The sequence below is a fragment of the Pan paniscus genome, chromosome 2 (genome assembly GCF_029289425.2).
Source record: "Pan paniscus chromosome 2, NHGRI_mPanPan1-v2.0_pri, whole genome shotgun sequence".
NCBI lineage: Eukaryota > Metazoa > Chordata > Mammalia > Primates > Hominidae > Pan > Pan paniscus.
Window position 1 is genome coordinate 49,233,367 of NC_085926.1, and position 21,894 is coordinate 49,255,260.

Consider the following 21,894-nt stretch of genomic DNA (forward strand, 5'->3'; position numbering starts at 1 on the left):
TTTAAAGTTGCAAATTTTCAGCTAAGACAAGAGGCCAGCACAGGCCACTTGGAAAGGGGCCAGCATATAGACTAGCTTCCTTCCCCAAGGTTCCTTGACATGATGTGGGCCCCAGGGGTTCAACTCCAGAGTGTAATTGTGCTTACCCTGGGAGGTTCCCTACAAGGAGCAAGCCTTGGTTCTGCTGTCACATCCATTGGTCTGTTCTCACGTTTTATTGTGCTTTCTGACTTGCACTGTCCATCACTGTCTTTCTCACTGCCTCTCTCCCCAGAGACAAGCAGAGTTTATAGAAATGAAGTCCAACCTGAAGCACCTTGAAGTTTTAGTTGCTCAGCAGAGTCAGGAATTCCAGCAGCTGTGTGAGCAGCTAGGCCAGCTGAATGTGCCCAGTGTCCTAGCAGAGCTGAAGAGATTGATCTCAGTGCCTCCAGTGAAAGACAGCGCTTCTCAGACATCGCCACCTTTGGCCCAGAGCCTCAATCTCACCAGGCAGGAAAAATACACCTCTGAGAAACCAGTTTTATGGCAGGCCCAGGCCCTCCCTGCTGCATGGAATCCTGGTATGGGCTCCCTACAGCCTGGAGAATTTGATGTCTGGGGTGAAGGAGCAAAGAATGATGCTCTCCAAGAAGAGGCTGCACTGCCAGCATTTGGGTCCCATGAAAGAAATAGGCATGTAAAGGACAAGGCGGTGCAGACTAACTGCAAGAACTGGGCTGTTACTAAAACAGGTGCCAAGAACCATGGTTCCAGCATCCCAGGCCATAAGATTCCTAGTGACAGGGACCTGGTTTCCCAAGGAGCCTCACACCTCACATCATTGGAGATAAACAACTTTTCAACCAGCATTAAGAATGCCTGCCAAAAATATCAAGCCCAAAGTATGTTTTTGTGTGACCCACGTAAACATTTGGTGATTAAACAGAAAGATGGGACTGTAGAAATGCGGGGGAAAGACAAGAAGCAGCAGCCCAGGAAGGCCCACAGGGCCCACAGAGGCAGGCTCATAGCCAGCAAGCAAAAACAAATCCCAATCCAGACCTGTAAATTCAATTCCAAATATCAGAGTCCTCAGCCTGCAATTTCTGTCCCTCAAAGCCCCTTCCTGGGGCAGCAGGAACCCCATGCTCAGCCTCTGCATCTGCAGTGTCCCAGGAGCCCCAGAAAACCAGTCTGCCCTATTCTGGGAGGAACAGTCATGCCCAATAAGACAGTGAGGGCAGTGCAGGGAAGACTCTTGCAGCTCAGCAGGTGCTCTTCCCAAGACAACTGGCTACTTTCCAGCAGTTCCCAGGGGGACCACCAGATGAGCTGGTTCAGTGACCTCAATCTTGGATGTTCAGAGACCCCTCTATGCAAGGAGGCAGGAAAGAATTTGCTCTATGACCTGGGTTTTGATAGCAGTGATGATGATGGCTTCTGACCAGTCCACAGTTGATTTATTGGTCTCAGCTAGAAAGAGAAATTGCAGGACATTTGGGCTGGCCAACAGCAGAAAGTCTCTGAAGCCTGCCAAGTACCCAGGGTCAGAGGCCCTGCTGAGGTGGGGCAATGAGCACGAGGGCAGGGAAGGTCCAGCATTCTGGGTACCAGGTGCTGCCCCTGACAAGGATTAAGTGCATCCTTATTTATTGGAATGAAATGTGAAAATGGTGCTGATGAAAACTGAGGCAGCAGCCTGGTTGTGGGGCATCTGGAGCAGGGTGCCTGTACTTTGGCGAAAGGCAGGCAGGCCTCCTTATGGAATACTGTGTAGCAGAAGGGCTCTCATAAAACTGTTGTGGTGGCAGCATGACTCCAAACAACATTTTTTGGTCTTTAAAATATTCCCTACACATGACCAATACATTTTCAGGCCTCAGGATTTTTTTCTTTCTTATTTTTAGCCACTTATGCTACCAGAATGTTTGCATTTTTTGATCAGTAGACATATTACAGGACACCCTAAATCTTCTTGTGAACAGAGAAAATAAAATGATAAGCCTGCCAGTGAAAGAGGTGACGTTCACTAGCAAATGTCCAGAGCATATCACTGCTCACAAGCCATTTTTCTTCCTGGTTGCTTTTTCCCTTGTCCTGTTTTTCAAGCACTTTCTTAAAACTAATAATATTGTAGACCTTGTATTTCTGAAGAGCAGTGGGCTTATATGGGACTTTGGCTTTCCATTTTTATCTTGCTGAAGTTTTTGAGTTTTTGCAACACATAAGTATTTTTTGTTATCAGAAATGAAATAAGATAAAACATTTAAAAGCATATATATTTTTTCTTTCTTTCCACCCCCCCTCCCCCAACCGAGATGGAGTATTGCTCTGTCACCCAGGCTAGAGTGCAGTGGTGTGATCTCAGTTCACTGCAACCTCTGCCTCCTGGGTTCAAGCAATTCTGCCTCAGCCTCCCGAGTAGCTGGGATTACAGGCGCCCACCACCACACCCAGCTAATTTTTGTATTTTTGGTAGAGATGGGAGTTTCACTATGTTGGCCAGGCTGGTCTCGAACTCCTGACCTCATGATCTGCCTGCCTCAGCCTCACAAAATGCTGGGATTACAGGCATGAGCCACTGCGCCTGGCCTATTTTTTCTTTCAAGTTTATCAAACTGATGTCCTGGTTTAATTTTTTAAGTTTACTTAGGAAATGAAATAGAAGCCAGGCACACTTGTAATCCTAGCACTTGGGGAGGCTGAGGCAGGAGGATTGCTTGAGGCCAGGAGCTCAAGACTAACCTGGGCAACATGGTGAGACCCCATCTCTTTTTTTTTTTTTTTTTTTTTTTGAGACAAGAGAGTCTTGCTCTGTCACCCAGGCTGGAGTGCAGTGGCTCGATCTCGGCTCACTGCAAGCTCCTTCTCCCGGGTTCACACCATTCTCCTGCCTCAGCCTCCCAAGTAGCTGGGATTACAGGCGCCTGCCACCACGCCTGGCTAATTTTTTGTATTTTTAGTACAGACAGGGTTTCACTGTGTTAGCCAGGATGGTCTCGATCTCCTGACCTCGTGATCCGCCCGCCTCGGCCTCCCAAAGTGCTGGGATTACAGGCGTGAGCCACCGCACCCAGCCCTTTTGCTTTTTGAGGAGTTTCACTCTTGTTGCCCATGCTGGAGTGCAATGGCGTGATCTCAGCTCACTGCAACCTCCACCTCCCGGGTTCAAGCGATTCTCCTGCCTCAGCCTCCCAAGTAGCTGGGATTACGGGCATACGCCACCACACCTGGCTAATTTTGTATATTTAGTAGAGATGGCTTTCTCCATATTGGTCAGGCTGGTCTCAAACTCCCGACCCCAGGTGATCTGCCCACTTCAGCATCCCAAAGTACTGGGATTACAGACGTGAGCCACCACGCCCGGCCTGTGAGACCCTATCTCTACCAAAAAAAAAAAAAAAAAAATTAGCTGGACATGGTGGCGTGCACCTGTGGTCTCAGCTACTTGGAAGGCTGAGATGGGAGGATCACTTGAGCCCAGGAGTTTGAGGTTACAGTGAGCTATGATTGTGCCACTGCACTCCAGCCTGAGTGACAGACCAAGACCTTGTCTCTTAAAAATAAAATGAGAGGCCGGGCGCAGTGGCTCATGCCTGTAATCCCAGCACTTTGGGAGGCCGAGGTGGGCGGATCACTAGGTCAGGAGATTGAGACCATCCTGGCTAACACAGTGAAACCCTGTCTCTACTAAAAATACAAAAAAAAAAAAATTAGCCGGGCGTGGTGGCGGGTTCCTGTAGTCCCAGCTACTTGGGAGGCTGAGGCAGGAGAATGGCGAGAACCCGGGAGGTGGAGCTTGCAGTGGGCCGAGATCGTGCCACTGCACTCCATCCTGAGCGACAGAGCGAGGCAGAGCTTGCAGTGGGCCGAGATCGCACCACTGCACTCCATCCTGGGCGACAGAGCGAGACTCCATCTCAAAAAAAAAAAAAAAAAAAAAAAGGCCGGGCGCGGTGGCTCACGCCTGTAATCCCAGCACTTTGGGAGACCCAGGCAGGCGGATCACGAGATCAGGAGATCGAGACTATCCTGGCTAACATGGTGAAACCCCGTCTCTACTAAAAACAGAAAAAGTTAGCCAGGCATGGTTGCGGGCGCCTGTTGTCCCAGCTACTCGGGAGGCTGAGGCAGGAGAACGGCATGAACCCGGGAGGCAGAGCTTGCAGTGAGCCAAGATTGCACCACTGCACTCCAGCCTGGGTGACAGAGCAAAACTCCGTCTCAAAAAAAAAAAAAAAAAAAAAATCAGGGCCGGGCGCAGTGGCTAACGCCTGTAATCCCAGCACTTGGGAGGCCCAGGCGGGTGGATCAAAGGTCAGGAGTTCGAGACCAGCCTGGCCAATATGCAATATGGTGACACCCCGTCTCTACTAAAAATACAAAAATTAGGTGGGCCTGGTGGCACGTGCCTGTAGTCCCAGCTATCCTGGAGGCTGAGGCAGAAGAATCACTTGAACCAGGGAGTTAAAGGTTGCAGTGAGCTGAGATCATGCCACTGCACTCCAGCCTGGGCGACAGAGTGAGACTCTTTCTCAAAAATAAAAAAAAAAAAAGAAGGTATGAAAATCAGACACATACCATCTTTTTAGTTCCTAAGGCTCTCACAAGATTATTTTGAATAAACACCACCCATTCAAACTGGTTTTTCCCTTTCCTGTATTATATGAAGGGGAAAATCCTCATGGGATGGATAGTTTCCAGAATTTGCCCATTTCCAAGCCAGTACAGTAAATGACACTGGGGCCGCTGAGTGGACCACTGTAGAAAGCAATGGTTCTTGTTTCTTATTTTTTACATTATTTTCAGGGATGTGTGTCCCATCAAAGTCTCATTACGGAGGAGTTGAATTTTCCCGGGACACCTATGGCAGGGCTGCCAGACACCAGCCTAAACTGCTCTCACTCTCATTTCCAGACAAAGTGCCTCCGGTGGCCTGTAGGGAGCCATGGGCAATCACAGCAACCCTCTCTGAGGCCAAGGAAGTTCAGGTATGAGCTGTACCTGAGGCTGCCCTGGCCTCTCCTCTCCCTTCAGTCCTCACTGGGTGTCTTCTCACCCTGCCCTCTGCCAGCTCCACTGCTTTCCCTGCTGGGTTTCATTGCTTGTGCAAGGAAGATACGGAAGGAGCCCAGCCACACAATGGGTTGGTTCTTTCTAGCCCTTCCCAGACTGACTATAGGCCAGCGGGGTCTGTATCTAGAAATCTTTTATTACTCTTAAGTTGAACAGTTTAATGATTAGTCATTTTAATTTAGAGTTGAGATTCCATTAGTATTTGACTGTGGCCTTCTTATTGAGAACTCTGTTCAACTTTGAAATGCCAAAGCAGGAGCCTTTGTTCTTTGATCCTGCCGTGAGTTAAGAAATTCTGTATTTCTTCAGAAGTGTTTCATTTTGTGTAATGAAGTCAAGGGTTAGAGTGACTCAGTGTTCCATGAGTTAAGTGTCTTTGTAGAATGAACAGTAAACTTATCTCCTAATAAGACTGCGTTAATTAAAATTACACTGCCTGTCTCTGGGGATCATCAGAAAAAGATACTGTTTCTTAATTTATTCCTAAGGCTTAAAAAAAAAAAAATTAGGCCGGGTGCAGTGACTCACGCCTGTAATCCCAGCACTTTGGGAGGCTGAGGCAGGTGGATCATGAGATCAGGAGATCAGGATCATCCTGGCTAACAGGGTGAAACCCCATCTCTACTAAAAATACAAAAAACTAGCCGGGCATGGTGGCAGGAGCCTGTAATCCCAGCTACTCGGGAGGCTGAGGCAGGAGAATGGCGTGAACCCAAGAGGCGGAGTGACCCGAGATCACACCGCTGCACTCCAGCGTGGACGACAAAGCAAGACTCCATCTCAAAAAAAAAAAAAAATTAACTACTGTGTTCCTGCCAGGTTTGGTGAGGGTGACACAGCCCAAGCATCCAAGCATGTCCCTGGAACAATCAACATCTTTGGCTCCTCAGATGTTCCTGGAACTGTATGTGGCTACCCAGGGGCAGATGTGGTGGGAGGCCTATGGGCCTGAGGCCCAAAAAGCCACACAGGGCCAGGCGTGGTGCCTCACGCCTGTAATCCCAGCACTTTGGGAGGCTGAGCCGGGCGAATCAACGAGGTCAGGAGTTCAAGACCAGCCTGGCCAACATGGTGAAACCCCGTCTCTACTAAAAATACAACAAATTAGCTGGGCATGGTGGCAGGTGCCTATAATCCCAGCTACTTGGGAGACTGGGACAGGAGAATCACTTGAACCTGGGAGGCAGAGGTTGCAGTGAGCTGGGATCGCGCCACGGCACTCCAGCCTGGGCAATAGTGCAGGACTGTCTCAAAAAAACAAAACAAACAAGCCACCCAAGGGCTTCTCCCTCTGATACAACTCCGGCTACAGCCCAAGGATGGAAATGAAGCTGACTGCAGTACGTAATTTTCTTGACATTCACAGGTATCTATCTATCTATTTATTTATTTATTATTATTTGAGATGGTGTTTTGCTCTTGTGGCCCAGGCTGGAGTGCAATGGTGCAATCTTAGCTCACTGCAATTTCCGCCTCCCGGGTTCAAGCAATTCTCCTGCCTCAGCCTCCAGAGAAGGTGGGATTACAGCGCCCGCCACCACACCAGCTAATTTTTGTATTTTTAGTAGAGACGGGGTTTCACCACGTTGGCCAGGCTAGTCTCGAACTCCTGACCTCAGGTGATCTGCCCACCTTGGCTTCCAAAATGCTGGGATTATAGGCATGAGCCATCATGCCCAGCCAATTTCTCTTTTTCGTGTTTTTGCCTCAGAAGCTCCGAAGGGCTCCTGTTGAGGGGCCTCCTACAAGATGCTTTCTTTCCCAGGTCAGTTCCCAGCAACTCCTCTCACCCAAAGTGCCCAGAAAACAGCCTGTCTACTCTCAAAAAAGATAGTTGCAGCCTGGCGCGGTGGCTCATACCTGTAATCCCAGCATTTAGGGAGGCAGAAGAGGGAGAATCTCTTGAGTCCAAGAGTTTGAGACCAGCCTCAGCAACACAGTGAGACTCTGCCTCTTTTTTTTTTTTTTTTTTTTTTTTTTTGAGACGGAGTTTCACTCTTGTTGTCCAGGCTGGAGTGCAATGGTGCAATCTCGGCTCACTGCAACCTCTGCCTCCCAAGTAGCTGGGATTACAGGCACCCACCACCACACCCAGCTAATTTTGGTATTTTTGGTAGAGATGGGGTTTCACTATGTTGGCCAGGCTGGCCTCGAACTCCTGACCTTGTGATCTGCCCACCTCAGCCTCCCAAAGTGCTGGGATTACAGGCGTGAGCCACCGCACCAGGTCTGACTCTGCCTCTATTTTAAAAAATGGTAGTTGCTTCCTAGAAGTTAGTTTTGACTTCTTTTTTTTTTTTTTTTTTTTGAGACAGAGTCTCACTTTGTTACCCAGGCTGGAGTGCAGTGGTGCGATCTCAGCTCACTGCAGCTTCGACCTCCTGGACTCAAGCCATCTTCTTAGCCTCCAGAGTAGCTGGGATTACAGGCGCCCGTCACCACACCCAGCTAACTTTTGCATTTTTAGAAGAGGCAGGGTTTGGCCATGTGGGCCAGGCTGGTCTCAAACTCCTGACCTCCAGTGATCTGCTTGGCTCAGCCTTACAAAGTACTGGGATTACAGGCGTGAGCCATTAGGCCCAGCCACACCGGGCTAATTTTTATATTTTTTGTAGGGATGGGGTTTCACCATGTTGCCCAGGCTGGTCTTGAACCCCTGGGCTCAAGTGATCGGCCTTACTCAGCCTCTCAAAGTGCTGGGATTACAGGCATGAGCCAAGCTTATGCCAGGCCTGAGGCCAAAACTCTTTGTCAAATCAGGCATTTTCCAGACAGCCTAGAACACAGAGTCCTTCCCCACTACGGCTGGGATCCACTGTCAAATAGATTTCCTGAGTAAACCTTTGTTCCCTCTAGATATTTAGTTGGAACCTAAAATATTAATATTCTCCCACACATTCCAAGGATAATGCAAATAGCCTGAGCCTCATCTTGTTTCTGGATGACAGAGCCTTTTTCGTTTAATTTTTTTTTTTTTTTTTTTTTTTTTTTGAGACGGAGCCTCGCTCTGTCTCCCAGGCTGGAGTGCAGTGGCGCAATCTCAGCTCACTGCAACCTCTGCCTCCCGGGTTGAAGAAATTCTCTGCCTCAGCCTCCCGGGTTCAAGAAATTCTCTGCCTCAGCCTCCCAAGTAGCTGGGATTACAGGTGCCTGTCACCACGCCCGGCTAGTTTTTTTTATTTTTTAGTAGAGATGGAGTTTCACCTTCTTGGCCAGGCTGGTCTTGAAATTCTGATCTCATGATCCACCCACCATGGCCTCCCAAAGTGCTAGGATTACAGGCATGAGCTACTGTGCCCAGCTTTTAATTTTTTTTATAAAAATTTTTTTAAAAAGGGCCAGGCACGGTGGCTCACGCCTATAATCCCAGCATTTTGGGAGGTTGAGGTAGGCGGATTGTTTGAGGTCGGGAGTTTGAGACAAGCCTGACCAACATGGAGAAACCCCGTCCCTACTAAAAGTACAAAATTAGCCGGGCGTGGTGGTGCCTGCCTGTAATACCAGCTACTCGGGAGGCTGAGGCAGGAGAATCGCTTGAATCTGGGAGGCGGAGGTTGCAGTGAGCAGAGATCGCACTATTGCACTCCAGCCTGGGCAACAAGAGCAAAACTCCGTCTCAAAAAAAAACAAAAACAAAAATTAAATATAGTCCGGGCATGGTCGCTCACGCCTGTAATCCCAGCACTTTGGGAGGCCGAGGCAGGTGGATCGCTTGAAGTCAGGAGTTACAGACCAACCTGGCCAACATGGCAAAACTTCATCTCTACAAAAAATACAAAAATTAGCCAAGTGTGGTGGCAGGCACCTGTAATCTCAGCTACTTGGGAGGCTGAGGCAGGAAATCACTTCAACCCTGGAGGCGGAGGTTGCAGTGAGCCGACATCACACCACTGCACTTCAGCCTGGGTGACAGAGTGAGACCCTGCCATACACACACAAAATTTAAAAATAGAGATGGTGTCTCCCTGTTTCCCAGACTGATCTCGAACTGCTGGGCTCAAGTGATTCTCCTGCTTTGGGCTCCCAAAGTGCTGGGATTATAGGCTTGAGCCACTGCACCTGGCCCAGAGCCTTTTCAATAATCATCTATAATCAGGTGTATTGGCTTCCCAAGTCCTCCCATGGTTTGCATGACTCATTGGTCTTTGCTACCACATTAAAACATCTTGTGGCTCAATCAGAAGTACCACTCTGAGGCTGGGCGCAGTGGCCCATGCCTGTAATACCAGCACTTTGGGAGGCCAAGCAAGACTCCGTCTCAAAAAAAAAAAAAAAAAAAGTACCACCCTGGGCTGGGCACAGTGGCTCATGCCTGTAATCCCAGCACTTTGGGAGGCCAAGGCGGGCAGATCACTTGATGTCAGGAGTTCGAAACCAGGCTGGCCAACATGGTGAAACCCTGTCTCTGTCGCCCAGGCTGGAATGCAGTGGCGTGATCTCCGCTCACTGCAACCTCCACCTCCTGGGTTCATGCCATTCTCCTGCATCAGCCTCCAGAGTAGCTGGGACTACAGGTGCCCGCCACCATGCCCAGCTAATTTTTTCATATTTTCAATAGAGACAGGGTTTCACCGTGTTAGCCAGGATGGTCTTGATCTCCTGACCTCGTGATCTGCCTGCCTCGGCCTCCCAAAGTGCTGGGATTACAGGCGTGAGCCACCGCGCCCGGCCAAGACTCTGTCTTAAAAAAAAAAAAAAAAAAAAAAGAAAGGAAACAGCACTCTAATACCAGGTGAGCCCCTGGTCTAGCCATTTCAGGAGGGAGATTGGCCTGAGTTAGGCCCCTTTTGCAAATCTTCTTCACTGACCTTTGAACATTGACAACTCACAATTTCACCAGTTGGCAGAATGGTGTTACTTTATCACTGCATTCCTGAGTGAAAAGGTGAGGGACACAGGCCTCCAGGTTGTCTGTCTCCTTCCTTCTGGTCTGTGGATGCTGTTGGAATCATCTCTGGGATTGAAAGAGACGGTGGTGGGGTGGGCCCAGGAGAATGCCAAGGAATCAGGGCAGGTGTGCCAGGAGTTGGCTCCCCTATCCTAAGAGTGAGGGGAGCAGCAGAGAGATGGGTAAGGGGAACCCTGAGTCCTAGAGATGAGAAGGTAGGTCCCAGTGCCCAATTGTGGTGGCTTGAGCCTCACAGAGGCAGAAGTGTGCTAATGTAAGTGCTCCCAGAGCTCAACTGGCAAGAGTTCACAATGTAGAACCAGATCCACGTGACTACACAGGCGTGATGCCTGTGAGTGTGGGGAACACAGGAATCAGAATGAACTGAGGGCCGGGTCATTTCCAGCCTGCCGCCAGCCCTTTTGAATTTCCCTTTTGAAAGAATTGCTGGCCAGGCGCGGTGGCTCACGCCTGTAATCCTAGCACTTTGGAAAGCCAAGGCGGGTGGATCACGAGGTCAGGGGTTCGAGACCAGCCTGACCAACATGGTGAAACCCAGTCTCTACTAAAAATACAAAAATTAGCCAGGCGTGGTGGCACAGGCCTGTAATCCCAGCTACTCAGGAGGCTGAGGCAGGAGAATCCCTTGAACCTGGGAGGCGGAGGTTGCATTGAGCCGAGATTGTGCCACTGCACTCCAGCCTGGGCAATAGACCAAGACTCTGTCTCAAAAAAAAAAAAAGAATTGCTGCTTTTCTCCCAGGCCTCAGCTGTGACTCTGTGTTCCCTGCTGGAACTTCACTCCACCATTCACTTATCTCTCTCCTTGTTCCTGCCCTTTCTTCTCAGCCTTCCCTTCCAGCTCTTAAATCTCTCTTTCTAGAAGCTTCTAAAGACCAGCTCCTCCCTTAAGTATTGTTACGAAGTTTATCATCAGTTGGCTTACAACCCTGGTTTCTACTGGCTTTGGCATGAACACTGGTGGGATGCAGCCATGGATCCTGGAAATCTCTTGTCATAGGGTTGGATGGGTCCATCTTCTCATATGCCTTGTGCTATGGCTTGAATTTGCAGTTTGCAACTAGCAAGTTCCAAAGCTATTTATTTTTGAAGCTGTCTTGTTTCTATTTTGATTCTGGTAATCCAAATTGCAGTTTGGTGTTTCCACGGAAACAATTCAGTGATTGTTTGGCTTGCCAAGATGAACTGTGGGGGAGAGAACTGAATGATGTAAAATATTTAAAGTTTCTCAGTCATGATCAAAGTCAACTATCAAGTCTCCCTGAGAAGGATTTGGTCCTAGCTCCTTAAAAACCTGAGGAAGTTTTATTAAAATTCTGGGCTTTTGTTCCCCCTCCAACTAAATCCCTGGAGAACAGCTCCCCAAACCCTGTTCTGAGCAAATGAGCGTGTATCTGCCCACTGTATAGACTCAGATGACGAAGGCGGGAAGTTCTTCTTGGGCACCTCAGGGAGCCAGAGATGCAGAGACAGGAGTAGATCGTGTCACCAGGGAAATGAGGAGGCCTATGTGCCCACTCCCTGCTAATCTGGGACTGGCATGGAGAGGCTCAGGACTCACCTGCTTGACTGTACAGCTGCATTTCTAGTGAGGAAAAGTTCCACATTCAAGGATTCCAGGATGAATTGCCTGTTTGGAAAATCTGAATTTTTAAATAAAGGCTTTGCTTAAGCAAAGACATACCTGTCTCTCTGGCCAGGGAGAGCCTGTATTCTCCCTCATTCCTCACCCCCACCCTGTGCTGGGCCCTCATTCCCGTCTCTACTCCAGGTAGGAAAAATAAATAAATTTCAAAGTCTTCTAGAGTAAGGGATAGATAGATCCCCATTTATTTATTTATTTATTTATTTATTTATTTTGAGACAGAGTCTCACTCTGTCACCCAGGCTGGAGTGCAATGGCACGATCTCAGCTCACTACAATGTCTGCCTCCTGGGTTCAAGCAATTCTCCTGCCTCAGCCTCCTAAGTAGCTGGGACTACAGGCATGCGCCACAACGCTGGCTAATTTTTGTATTTTTAGTAGAGACAGGGTTTCACCATGTTGGCCAGGCTGGTCTTGAACTCCTGACCTAAAGTGATCTACCCGCCTCGGCCTCCTAAAGTGCTGGGATTACAGGAGTGAGCCACCCTGCCTGGCTAGATCCCTATTTAATACAGCCACGTCTGCAAAGCCCCACCTGGGAGGGGCCAGGCCCTGACCAGTAGTAAACCAGTGAACTAACTGAGCTCCTGAGAAACAGCTCTTTGAGACCTAGATAACCCAGCTCCTGAGGATCTAGCTCCCCCAGAAAAGGACTGCCCTCGTGTCAGGGTCCTGCCAAGCCCTCCTGGTGTGGCCCCTAGGCTCCACTCCAGTAACTGAAAGTTGGGTCTGGACAGGTACTTTGTGAAGGATGTCCATGGCTAGTTGACTGGAGATGAGGGTTTTTAAACTAACTGCTTTTGTCTTTACAGAAGTGATACATGTCCACTGCAGATCAATTAGAAAATACAGATGACAAAAAAAAGACTATACCCTCCTATCCATCACCCCCAAAAGTTTTTTTGCACATGAGCTCATACACATTTTCACAAACTTGAGATCAGTTGCACTTGATCCAAAGTGCAATTACATGCATTTTAAGTTTGGGGATAACTTTAGATTTACAGAAAATGTACTTCATATATATCCTTCACTCAGCCTCTCCATGTTAACATCTTACATAACTCTGATACATTTGTCAAAACTAAGAAACTGACATCAATACATTAAACACTAGTTTTTATTCAAGTTTTATCAGTTTTTCCAATAATGTTCTCTTTCTCTTCCAGGATGCACTCCAGGATTCCATGTTGCATTTAGCCATTGTGTCTTCTTGGTCTTTAGTGGTCTGTTGATAGTTTTTGAGTCTTTCCTTATTTTTCATGACCTCAACAGTCTTTTTTTTTTCTTTTTGAGGTGGAGTCTTGCTTGTTGCCCAGGCTGGAGTGCAGTGATGCGATCTTGGCTCACTGCAACCTCCACCTCCTGGGGTCAAGTAATTCTCCTGCCTCAGCCTCCTGTGTAGCTATGACTAAAGGCACATGCCATGATGCCTGGCTAATTTTTGTATTTTTAGCAGAGGTGGGGTTTCACCATGTTTGCCAGGCTGGTCTCGAACTTCTGACCTCAAGTGATCTGCCCGCCTCAGCCTCCCAAAGTGTCGGGGATTACAGGCATGAGCCACTGCACCCGGCCATCTCAACAGTCTTGAGTTCTGGCCAGGTATCTTGTAGAATGTACCCCACGTCTGGATTTGTCTAACATTTGTCTCAAGATCATACACTGGGAATTTGGGTTTTTGGTAGGAATACCAGGGAAGTGATGCACCCCTCTCATGACATATACATGACATCACTTGGTTAGGTGTCTGCCAGGCTTCCCCACTATAAGTTTGTGACTTTTCCCTTTTCCTACTTTAGTCGTGGGAAGAATCATTAAGTCTAGTTCACCTTCAAAGGGTGGTAATGAGGTGGGAATATGGGGGTAAGGACAGGAATTAAGCTCCACCTCGTCTATAGAAGAGTGTCCACATCCACATGTATTATTTGGAAGGCACTGTTTTGAGACCTGTTTTTCTGAGTATCAAGTAGCCTGACATCTCTCCATCCAGACAGGCTATTCTTCACCTGAGCAGGGGCAGTTGAGCATACTGTGAGCACTTTTCATTTGCTTCCATTCTTCTTGCTCAGGGAGAAGAAATTGGCCTCTGACTCCACAGGCTGTGAATGCTTTGTGCTACCTCCTGCAGGGTCTGAGTGGTAGGTGGCCTGGAAGGAGCCTGTAGTTAGCCTTAACCTCAACTCCTGCCCCAGGCAGGGCAGTGGCAGTGGCCACAACTGGTTGGGAACCAGGGCACGCCCACTGGGGAGGCACATGCAATCAAGTGGCCAGGGTCTAACCATGCCATAGTTCTTGGGGCACCAGCAGGTGCCAGGCCAACCTCTGCTAAGGAGTGGGTGTGTAGCCTCCACCTTTGAGCCCAGAGGAATCACTAGACCTGTGGTAAGGGATGTTGCTGGCTATGCAGCCTGCCCTATGCCAGAGTCACTGGCCTAAAAGACAGTCTGTTGGACAATCACTCAGCTGTTAGTTAGGCCTTTCTCCCTAACTCTTTGGTTTGTTCGGGCTTTAGCACTTATAAACAGCCCTGGCTGGTCCAAAGGTAGTGAGTTATCTCAATCGACTACTCACAGTTTCAGATCTAACTCCTTGTTCTACTCCTTACCCTCTTCTTATACTACACTCAGTCTTTAAAAACAATCAGGTCCAAAGGTATTGAGTTATCTCAATTGACTACTCACAGTTACAGATCTAACTCCTTGTTCCACTCCTTCCCCACTTCTTATACTATACTTCACTTGGTCTTTAAAAACAATCAAAACAAAAAACAGCCTTTTGCCAGCTCTGCCTCACCCCCATATTCCTTCCTCTTATTAGCTCAGGAGGTGGGCACTTCCCTGAGATTCAGTTTCCTTTCTTCCCTTTTTTTTCCTTTTTTTTTTTGAGACAGGGTCTCACTCCGTCACCCATGCTGGAGTGCAGTGGCGTGATCTCAGCTCACTGCAACCTCTGCCTCCTGGCCTCAAGTGATCCTTTCACCTCAGTCCCCACCCAAGTAGCTGGAACTACAGGCACGAACCACCATGACCAGCTAAATTATTATTTTTTTGAGACAGAGTCTTGCTCTGTCACTCAGGATGGAGGGGAGCGGTGCCATCTCGGCTCATTGCAACCTCCGCCTCCAGGTTCAAGCAATTCTCCTACCTCAGCCTCCAAAGTAGCTGGGACTACAGGTGCACACCACCACTCCTGGCTAATTTTTGTATTTTTAGTGGGGATGGGGTTTCGCCATGTTGGCCAGGCTGGTCTCAAACTGCTGACCTCAAGTGATCCACTCGCCTTGGCCTCCCAAAGTGCTGGGATTACAGACGTGAGCCACTGTACCTGGCCACTCCTGTACTTTTTTAGGGGCCCATGGAAAAGAACACTAAGAGACACAGCAGAGGCCCACGACCCACACCTACCATGGGTACTGGGTATATTGAACATCAATCAAAAAAACACATTCAAGATGTCAAGGAAAGTAAAAAAAAAAAAAAAAAAAAAAAAATCAGTAATAGGAAACATTTCAAAGCAATGGAATTCAAAAAACTGGTCTCACAGCTTAAAAAGGGACACAACTGGGATTTAAAAAGGGTCTGGTAATTCAGGTTCTGCCAACCTTTTGAGAAATGTGGCCCCTGACGGCCATTGTAGCTGCTTCTGCTCAGGCTCAAGGGCAGCCTCCTGCTGTAAGGAATCAAAGCTTAGATAACTGTCCTTACTCAATTTGGTATTTAAAAGACGTCATCACATTGTAGTCCTCTTCCAAGTCCAGAATAGTCTCAACAATATTATGATCATCAAAAGCCTGTTTGAGGCTGCCAGGGTCAGCATCTGTGGCCTTCTGAGGGCTCTTGTCCATGAGCAGGGCCCAGGCTTCCTCTTTGAAGGGTGAATCTTGGCAATGACCACACACGTGGTTCAATTCGTTTTCAAATTCTATTTTTCCAGCCAATTCTTCAATAGTTCGGATGCTTGTATGGTCTTAAAAATAAGAACATTCAGCTTTACAATTCCAGTGGAAGGTTTCTGAAGACATTTCAGGCGCAAGTTAAAAACCATGAATGGGTTGTCATTTATCAGGGATTGTGTAAAAGCAGGCATTCCTGCCCCAGGACAGGCAGGCTGCCAGACTGCCAAATTAGGGTGGGTTTGGTACCTTCCTTTCAGGCCCAAGCATTTACTGAGTTCCAACTATATCCCAGTCCCCAAGAAAGGTATAAGTGGGAGGGTATAGAAATGTACATGGTTGTCCTGGCTCTCAGGGATGACAAGACACAATGTGAAAAAAAACAAGGAAACAAGGTCTTTAGGGTAATAAACTGCTGCCCAGCCAGGAGCGGTGGTGTGTACCTGCAATCCCAGCAACTTGAGAGGCTGAGGTAGAATAATAACTTGCGCCCAGGAGTTTGAGACCAGCCTGGGCAACAGAGTGAGGCCCTGTCTCAAAAAACAAAAAACAAAAAAAACCAAAAAAAAAACCTCCCTGATGTTGGTGAAAGCCAAGGAAGATGGTGGGTAGAGGCAGTAATGACTTCAGTTTACCTCCTGAAGCTACTGGAGGAGACTCAGGCCACTGAAGTCACAGGCTGGCAGGGATTTTACTTTGTGGCCCAGGGTGAGTACCCTACCCTCACCAGGCCTCCCTTTCCTCCCTCATAACCTGGAGATCCTTCAGAAACAACAGCTTCAGGCAGCACCCACGGTTATACATCCCTTTACTAGGAGCTGTAGTATGAGTTTTTTAAAAACAGGGCACATTGGCATGGTGTGCCTGTAAACCCAGCACTTTGGGAGGCTGAGGCAGGAGGATCACTTGAGACCAGGAGTTCAAGACCAGCCTGGGTAACAAAGCAAGACCTTGTCTCTATTTATAAAAAATACTACTACTAATAATAAAAAGACAAAATAAAAAATAGAGCACATGTAGTTCACATACAGGACATTCAGATTTGTATGTAGAAAAAAAAGTCTGACAGGATGTATGCTATACTATATCTATATTAACAGTGGTTATCTCTGGGTGGTAGAATTATAGGAAAGCTTTTGACTTCTAATTTTTCTCCTAATCTTTTTTTTTTTTGGAGACAGAGTCTCGTTCTGTCCCCCAGGCTGGAGTGCAGTGGCATGATCTCAGCTCACTGCAACCTCTGCCTCCCGGGTTCAAGCAATTCTCCTGCCTCGGCCTCCCGAGTAGCTGGGATTACCGGCGTGCACCACCACGCCTGGCTAATTTTTGTATTTTTAGTAGAGACGGGGTTTCACCATATTGGTTAGACTGGTCTTGAACTCCTGACCTCATGATTCGATCTCCTCGGCCTTCCAAAGTGCTGGGATTACAGGCATGAGCCACTGTGCCTGGCCGAGAGCATTTCTTATATCTGAGATATTTGCTGACTCAGACCCATGTGAAGGACCTATCTTCCCAAGGACAGGATGGACTTGCCCACTGTACTCACCAATCATATCAAGCAGATCCTTTGTGACCTCTTGGCTAGAATTGTTGAGTGGCATGTTTGAATCAGCCTTCAAATCTCTCTCCATATCTTTCCTGCAGCCCCCAGGTGGGGGGGAAGAAAAGGTGGGGAATTAGATTCTCTTTCAAGAAAATATTGAAGGGAAACTCAGTTTTAGATAATCTCAAAGACAAAAACTTACTGGTGACCTTGTCATTTATGCTTTGATTAAAGGACAATTGGAAACTGCTACATCAGTGGATAAATGGACTAACAGCTTTACCATAATGACTCACGAGCATCGCAGACTGTATTAAATTTTTTTCTTTTTTAGAGACAGGGTTTAGCCATGTTGCCCAGGCTGGTCTCGAACTCCTGGGCTCAGGCGATCCACTCGCCTCAGCCTCCCAAAGTGCTGGGAATACAGGCATGAGCCACCTCACCCAGCCTGCATTTGTTTACTTATTTATTTTTATTATTTATTTATTTTTTTGAGATGAAGTCTCGCTTTGTCCCCCAGGCTGGAGTGCAATGGCGCAATCACGGCTCACTGCAACCTCTGCCTCCCAGGTTCAAGTGATTCTCCTGCCTCAGCCTCCTGAGTAGCTGGGATTACAGGCGCCTGCCACCACACCCAGCTAATTTTTGTATTTTTAGTAGAGATGCGGGTTTCACCATGTTGGCCAGGCTGGTCTCGAACTCCTGACCTCAGGTGATCTGCCCGCCTCAGTCTTCCAAAGTGCTGGGATTACAGGACTGAACCACCGCGCCCGGCCTGTTTGTTTTAAAGACAGAGTCTTGCTCTTGTTGCCCAGGCTGGTGTGCAAGGGCGCAATTTCGGCTCACCGCAACCTCCTTCTCCTGGGTTCAAGTGATTCTCCTGCCTCAGCCTCTGGAGCAGCTGGGATTACAGGCGACCGCAACCGCACCCAGCTAATTTTTCTATTTTTAGTAGAGACGGGGTTTCACCATGTTGGCCAGGCTGGTCTCAAACTCCTGACCTCAGGTGATTCATCCGCCTCAGCCTCTCAAAGTGCTGGGATTCAGGCGTGAGCCACTGTGCCCAGCATTTTTTTTTTTTTAAGATGGAGTCTTGCTCTGTTGCCCAGGCTGGAGTGCCATGGCAAGATCTCAGCTCACTGCAACCTCTGCCTCCAGGATTCAAGCAATTCTCCTGCCTTGGCCTCCCAAGTAGCTGGGATCATAGGCGCGCGCCACCACGCTCGGCTTATGTTTGTATTTTTAGTGGAGACGGGGTTTCACCAGACCTCAAGCGATCCACCCTCCTCAGCCTCCCAAAGTGCTGAGATTACAGGCGTGCCATCACACCCGGCAAGGCCTGCACTGCTTATGAGTACCAATATAAATATTTGTGGAGTTGAAAGGAAAAAAATTTTTGTGGAGTTGAACCAATTAAATGGCCTCTTTATCCCCTTCCTATGAAGCAGCCAAGATGGCAGAACTTTGAAGTTTCTTTTTTTTTGATACGGAGTCTCGCTCTGTCGCCCAGGCTGGAGTGCAGTGGCGTGATCTCGGCTCACTGCAAGCTCCGCCTCCCGGGTTCATGCCATTCTCCTGCCTCAGCCTCCCGAGTAGCTGGGACTACAGGCGCCCGCCACCACGCCCGGCTAATTTTTTGTATTTTTAGTAGAGACATAGTTTCACCGTGTTAGCCAGGATGGTCTCGATCTCCTGACCTCGTGATCTGCCCGCCTCGGCCTCCCAAAGTGCTGGGATTACAAGTGTGAGCCACCGCGCCCGGCCTGAAGTTTCATCTCATACATTCATCCCTTCTCCAAGTCAAGGTGCCTGGGACCAGGCAATTTCAAGTTACTTGGGAGAAGAAAAAGTCTAGAGGAGACCTGGTGATGGTCCAAAAAGATCTGGGGTAAGAGCAGGGAGCAGAGGCAAAGATAAGGCCCAGCCTTCAATTCAGCCTCTCCCTAATGTGGGCAAAGGAGGGTATCAAAGGCCCCAGTGTCCAGATTCAAACACAGGAGTTAAGATGGAATTAAGACTTTTGTTTCTGCAACTTAAAAAATAAGGTTATTTTTAAAACCCGGTTATTTTACATCCACTACCCCTTTGGGTACTGCAAAGTGGTTTCCATGACTGGTTTGACATCAACGATTGACAACTAGCCCCTCAACTGGAACATATACACAAAATATAACTGTTTCCTAGGCCAGATTCTGAAGAATGTCTGTCAACTCCCCAAATGCAGTCACAGAGCTGCCAAGAGGAGGAAAGAGCACTGTCATGAACTAAATCTAGGATCTTCAACAACTTTTTCAGAAACAAGAATCCCCTTAATTGTAGCTGTTAAACTATCAAAATTAGAATCACCTTAAATTTTCTTTTCTCCAGTTTTCCCCCTCTCCTGCAGTTCTCCAAGACTCTCTTTCAGGTGCCAAAATGGAGGAATGCATCAGTACATTTTCCTTGCTGGTCAGAGGTTTTCTCTCGGGGCACAGAGCATGTGGTTTTGCATTTACCGGGGCATGGTTTGTTGCAAAGGCAGGGTTCTCATTCTCAGGAGCACATGGGACAGCAGCAAAAGGAGCAGCAGAAGAGCAGGCTGCCAGAGGATGTCTTCTGCAGAGGAGCCTGTGCACGGGCAGCGAGGAGGAGAGCGGCGCGGCGCTCAGTTCCAGCTTCTGCTGGCCTGTGCACTCCTGGGAATAACTAACTCCTTCAAAGGCCCGGTCAATGGCTGCAGTCAGTTCCTTTCTGCATCTTCTTAGTTTTTCAGACATTTCTCCTAAAAGCGACCATGTCTTTATGTAATGCATTGGAAATGCACAGGACAACACAATAATGTTACAAATGAGGCTGCAAACTACCCCTGAACGGCCACGATTTCCTGGAGCTTGGCCCTGGCTATAGCAGGACCCACAACCCTCGGGCTTTCCTCCTGGAGTAGGCGGTTCTCGGCTCTCGCGGAGGGACCCGCCATCTGCCAGAAGCCCCAAAGACGCCCCGCCCCACTTCCCACAGCTTCCTGGCCCGCCCCGCCGCTGCCTCCCGCCCCACCGCGGCTCCCAGGCCGCTGGCCCTACCGGCACCCCCCCTTTGGCGAGTCGGCAGCCACGTCCTTGTCCTCACCCGCAGCGCAGTGACGCCGACCCATCCAACGGTCATCGCATGCGCGTGCCCCGCGCAGGCCCCAAACCCCCACGGATTAGGTTGAAGGTCAGACAAAAAAGCCCGGACCCGTACGTACGGTTCCTTAAAGCCTTGCCCACACGCAGCGGCTGGCCCCGCGGTGGGAGTGGGGACGGGGCTTTCGAATGGGGGCCCCGGGAAGAGTCTTGGCAGGGATGAGGAAAGAACCCGTTCTAGAAAGCATCTGGGTAACACCAAAATGTATTACTACCCTAAATCGGCATGAACTGGAGCCCTTTCCCGGCTAACTCCCACAAAGATTTCTGTTCTCAAGCCAACATGGAAACAACTGGACGGGACACAGCACCGGGCAGTTTTATGTACTGACTTCCTTTAAGCGTTATCTAATAAAAAGTGTGTTATCTAATAAAAGTTCCACACAGTATTTAACCGTCTTAATTCATCTAGGGTAGCAGGGGATATAACAGAACTGCTGGGTTCCACAGGAGGTTGAGGGGCCAGGATCCCCAACACTAGATATCTTCCTTAGCGGGAAGAAAGCTGGAAATTACAAGATGACTCAACGGAGAAATGGGCTTCAGTGGGTAACTTTCAGAAAATTATAAACCCATACCAGTGCACATAGCGAGGGAAAGGGGAGTTTACTTGAGGCTTGGGTTACTGTGAGCAGACTACTTGGGGTGACTAGCATCGGCATCAGAACCAGAAATCCAGGCGCTCAGGGCAGCCCTGCAGGTGGGGTGGGTCTCCAGGCTGCTCCATACTCAGCGCCTGTGTTCCTCTCCATTCTTTGGGATCCATCAGACATACTCCATTGAGTACCCCCATCCCACCCCCTTTTCAGCTTCACAGGTTTCACAGAAATTTCTCACCACCTGTTTAAAAATAAAAATAATTCAGCCTCTTGACATAGCTTCTTCTAGGTAAACGGTCTTCTTTTTTTTGTTTGTTTCCTTCTGCTCATAAAAGAAGGGTATTTCCTTGTCTGGTTTTTAGACAGAACACTAGCAGTCTGCAGAGTGTCAAAGATGTTCTCCTGGGGGATTACACTGGCGCTACAGGGTGGCAGGATCGTGGAGTCAGCATTAGTTGGTGTCCATGCTGCAAGCCTCATCATCCCCCAAGCCCTGCTGAGAGCTGCTTGGTCGTGTCCCTCCATCAGAGGAACCAGAACTGCTAAGTGAAGGTGTCTTATAAAATTCATCATCTCGACGTTGGTAAAATAGCACATAAGCTGCTTTAGTCTGAAATACAAGAGGGGGAAAGACCATTCAGTGCTTGGAAAAATCACCCATTTTCCCCAGCTTTTCTCTAGCTGTCCAAAACCCTCAAGGATCTGCCATATCCACACAGAGGAGACCCTTCCATCTGAGGATGGCTGCCCCTGCCAGGCAGCAGGAAATGGAAGGAGCCTTGTGCAGAGAACTCTGAGGAGAGCTGAGCTTCTCATTTATGAAGGTCCCTGAAGGAATGCCAGCCAGCTCTGTCACACCTAGCTCCCACTGTCACATCAGGATGATGAAATAACCAACTAGCCTGATAGAGGCTCTTCCCAGCTTTAATCCATAAAGACATGAGGAAGAACCACATATCATGGCCTACTCACCACTATCTGATCCTCAGAGGCCAGGGACACGTTGCTATCATCAAAGTAATACCATTTACCATTCAGTTTGTTCTTCGCATATGCAGTGTCTGCCAAGTCAACAAAGAAAATA

The 21,894-nt window shown here is 48.5% G+C and overlaps 3 protein-coding genes across 30 annotated transcripts in view; 1 reads left to right on the forward strand and 2 right to left on the reverse strand.

The window, feature by feature from the left end:
- The window catches only part of IHO1 (interactor of HORMAD1 1), a 78,632-nt gene extending 63,530 nt beyond the window's left edge, over positions 1 to 15,102 (forward strand). For 17 of the 20 annotated variants that reach the window (XM_055109954.2, XM_055109955.2, XM_055109956.2 and 14 more), the window contains one exon: positions 275 to 15,102. In XM_055109954.2, coding sequence (XP_054965929.1) covers positions 275 to 1,426 — 1,152 coding nt within the window. In that variant the 3' untranslated portion in view covers positions 1,427 to 15,102. The remainder of the gene's footprint in view (positions 1 to 274) is intronic. The other 3 variants (XR_010111432.1, XR_010111433.1, XR_010111434.1) reach the window with 1 other exon arrangement.
- On the reverse strand, positions 12,715 to 20,261 carry C2H3orf62 (chromosome 2 C3orf62 homolog). Of its 2 annotated transcripts, XM_008971655.4 has the most exons (4): positions 20,110 to 20,261; positions 19,397 to 19,811; positions 17,054 to 17,145; positions 12,715 to 15,578 (listed from the first exon to the last, which is right to left on the reverse strand). In XM_008971655.4, exons 1-4 carry the CDS (start codon positions 20,189 to 20,191, stop codon positions 15,313 to 15,315), a joined length of 855 nt encoding a protein of 284 aa, XP_008969903.2. In that variant the 5' UTR covers positions 20,192 to 20,261; the 3' UTR covers positions 12,715 to 15,312. The 2 variants fall into 2 exon arrangements, with proteins under 2 accessions (XP_008969903.2, XP_008969906.2); XM_008971658.5 differs by lacking the exon at positions 20,110 to 20,261 and having other exon boundaries at positions 19,397 to 19,842.
- A 334-nt stretch (positions 20,262 to 20,595) lies between these two features.
- Positions 20,596 to 21,894, reverse strand: part of LOC100967331 (ubiquitin carboxyl-terminal hydrolase 4) — a 66,586-nt gene continuing 65,287 nt past the window's right edge. For 6 of the 8 annotated variants that reach the window (XM_034956452.3, XM_055109942.2, XM_055109943.2 and 3 more), the window contains 2 exons: positions 21,783 to 21,871; positions 20,596 to 21,420 (listed from right to left, as the gene is read on the reverse strand). In XM_034956452.3, the coding sequence (XP_034812343.1) occupies positions 21,262 to 21,420; positions 21,783 to 21,871 (248 nt within the window). In that variant the 3' untranslated portion in view covers positions 20,596 to 21,261. The remainder of the gene's footprint in view (positions 21,421 to 21,782; positions 21,872 to 21,894) is intronic. The other 2 variants (XM_008971660.6, XM_055109944.2) reach the window with 2 other exon arrangements.

Bases quoted from the DNA above. Each gene is read 5' to 3' on its own strand.
- C2H3orf62 (XM_008971655.4), bottom strand. From the start codon at position 20,191: ATGACCGTTGGATGGGTCGGCGTCACTGCGCTGCGGGTGAGGACAAGG. The intron at 19,812-20,109 runs GTAGGGCCAGCG...GGTCGCTTTTAG, and splicing joins TCGCCAAAGGGGGGGTGCCG to GAGAAATGTCTGAAAAACTA. The intron at 15,579-17,053 runs GTGAGTACAGTG...CTTATTTTTAAG, and splicing joins GGATCTGCTTGATATGATTG to ACCATACAAGCATCCGAACT.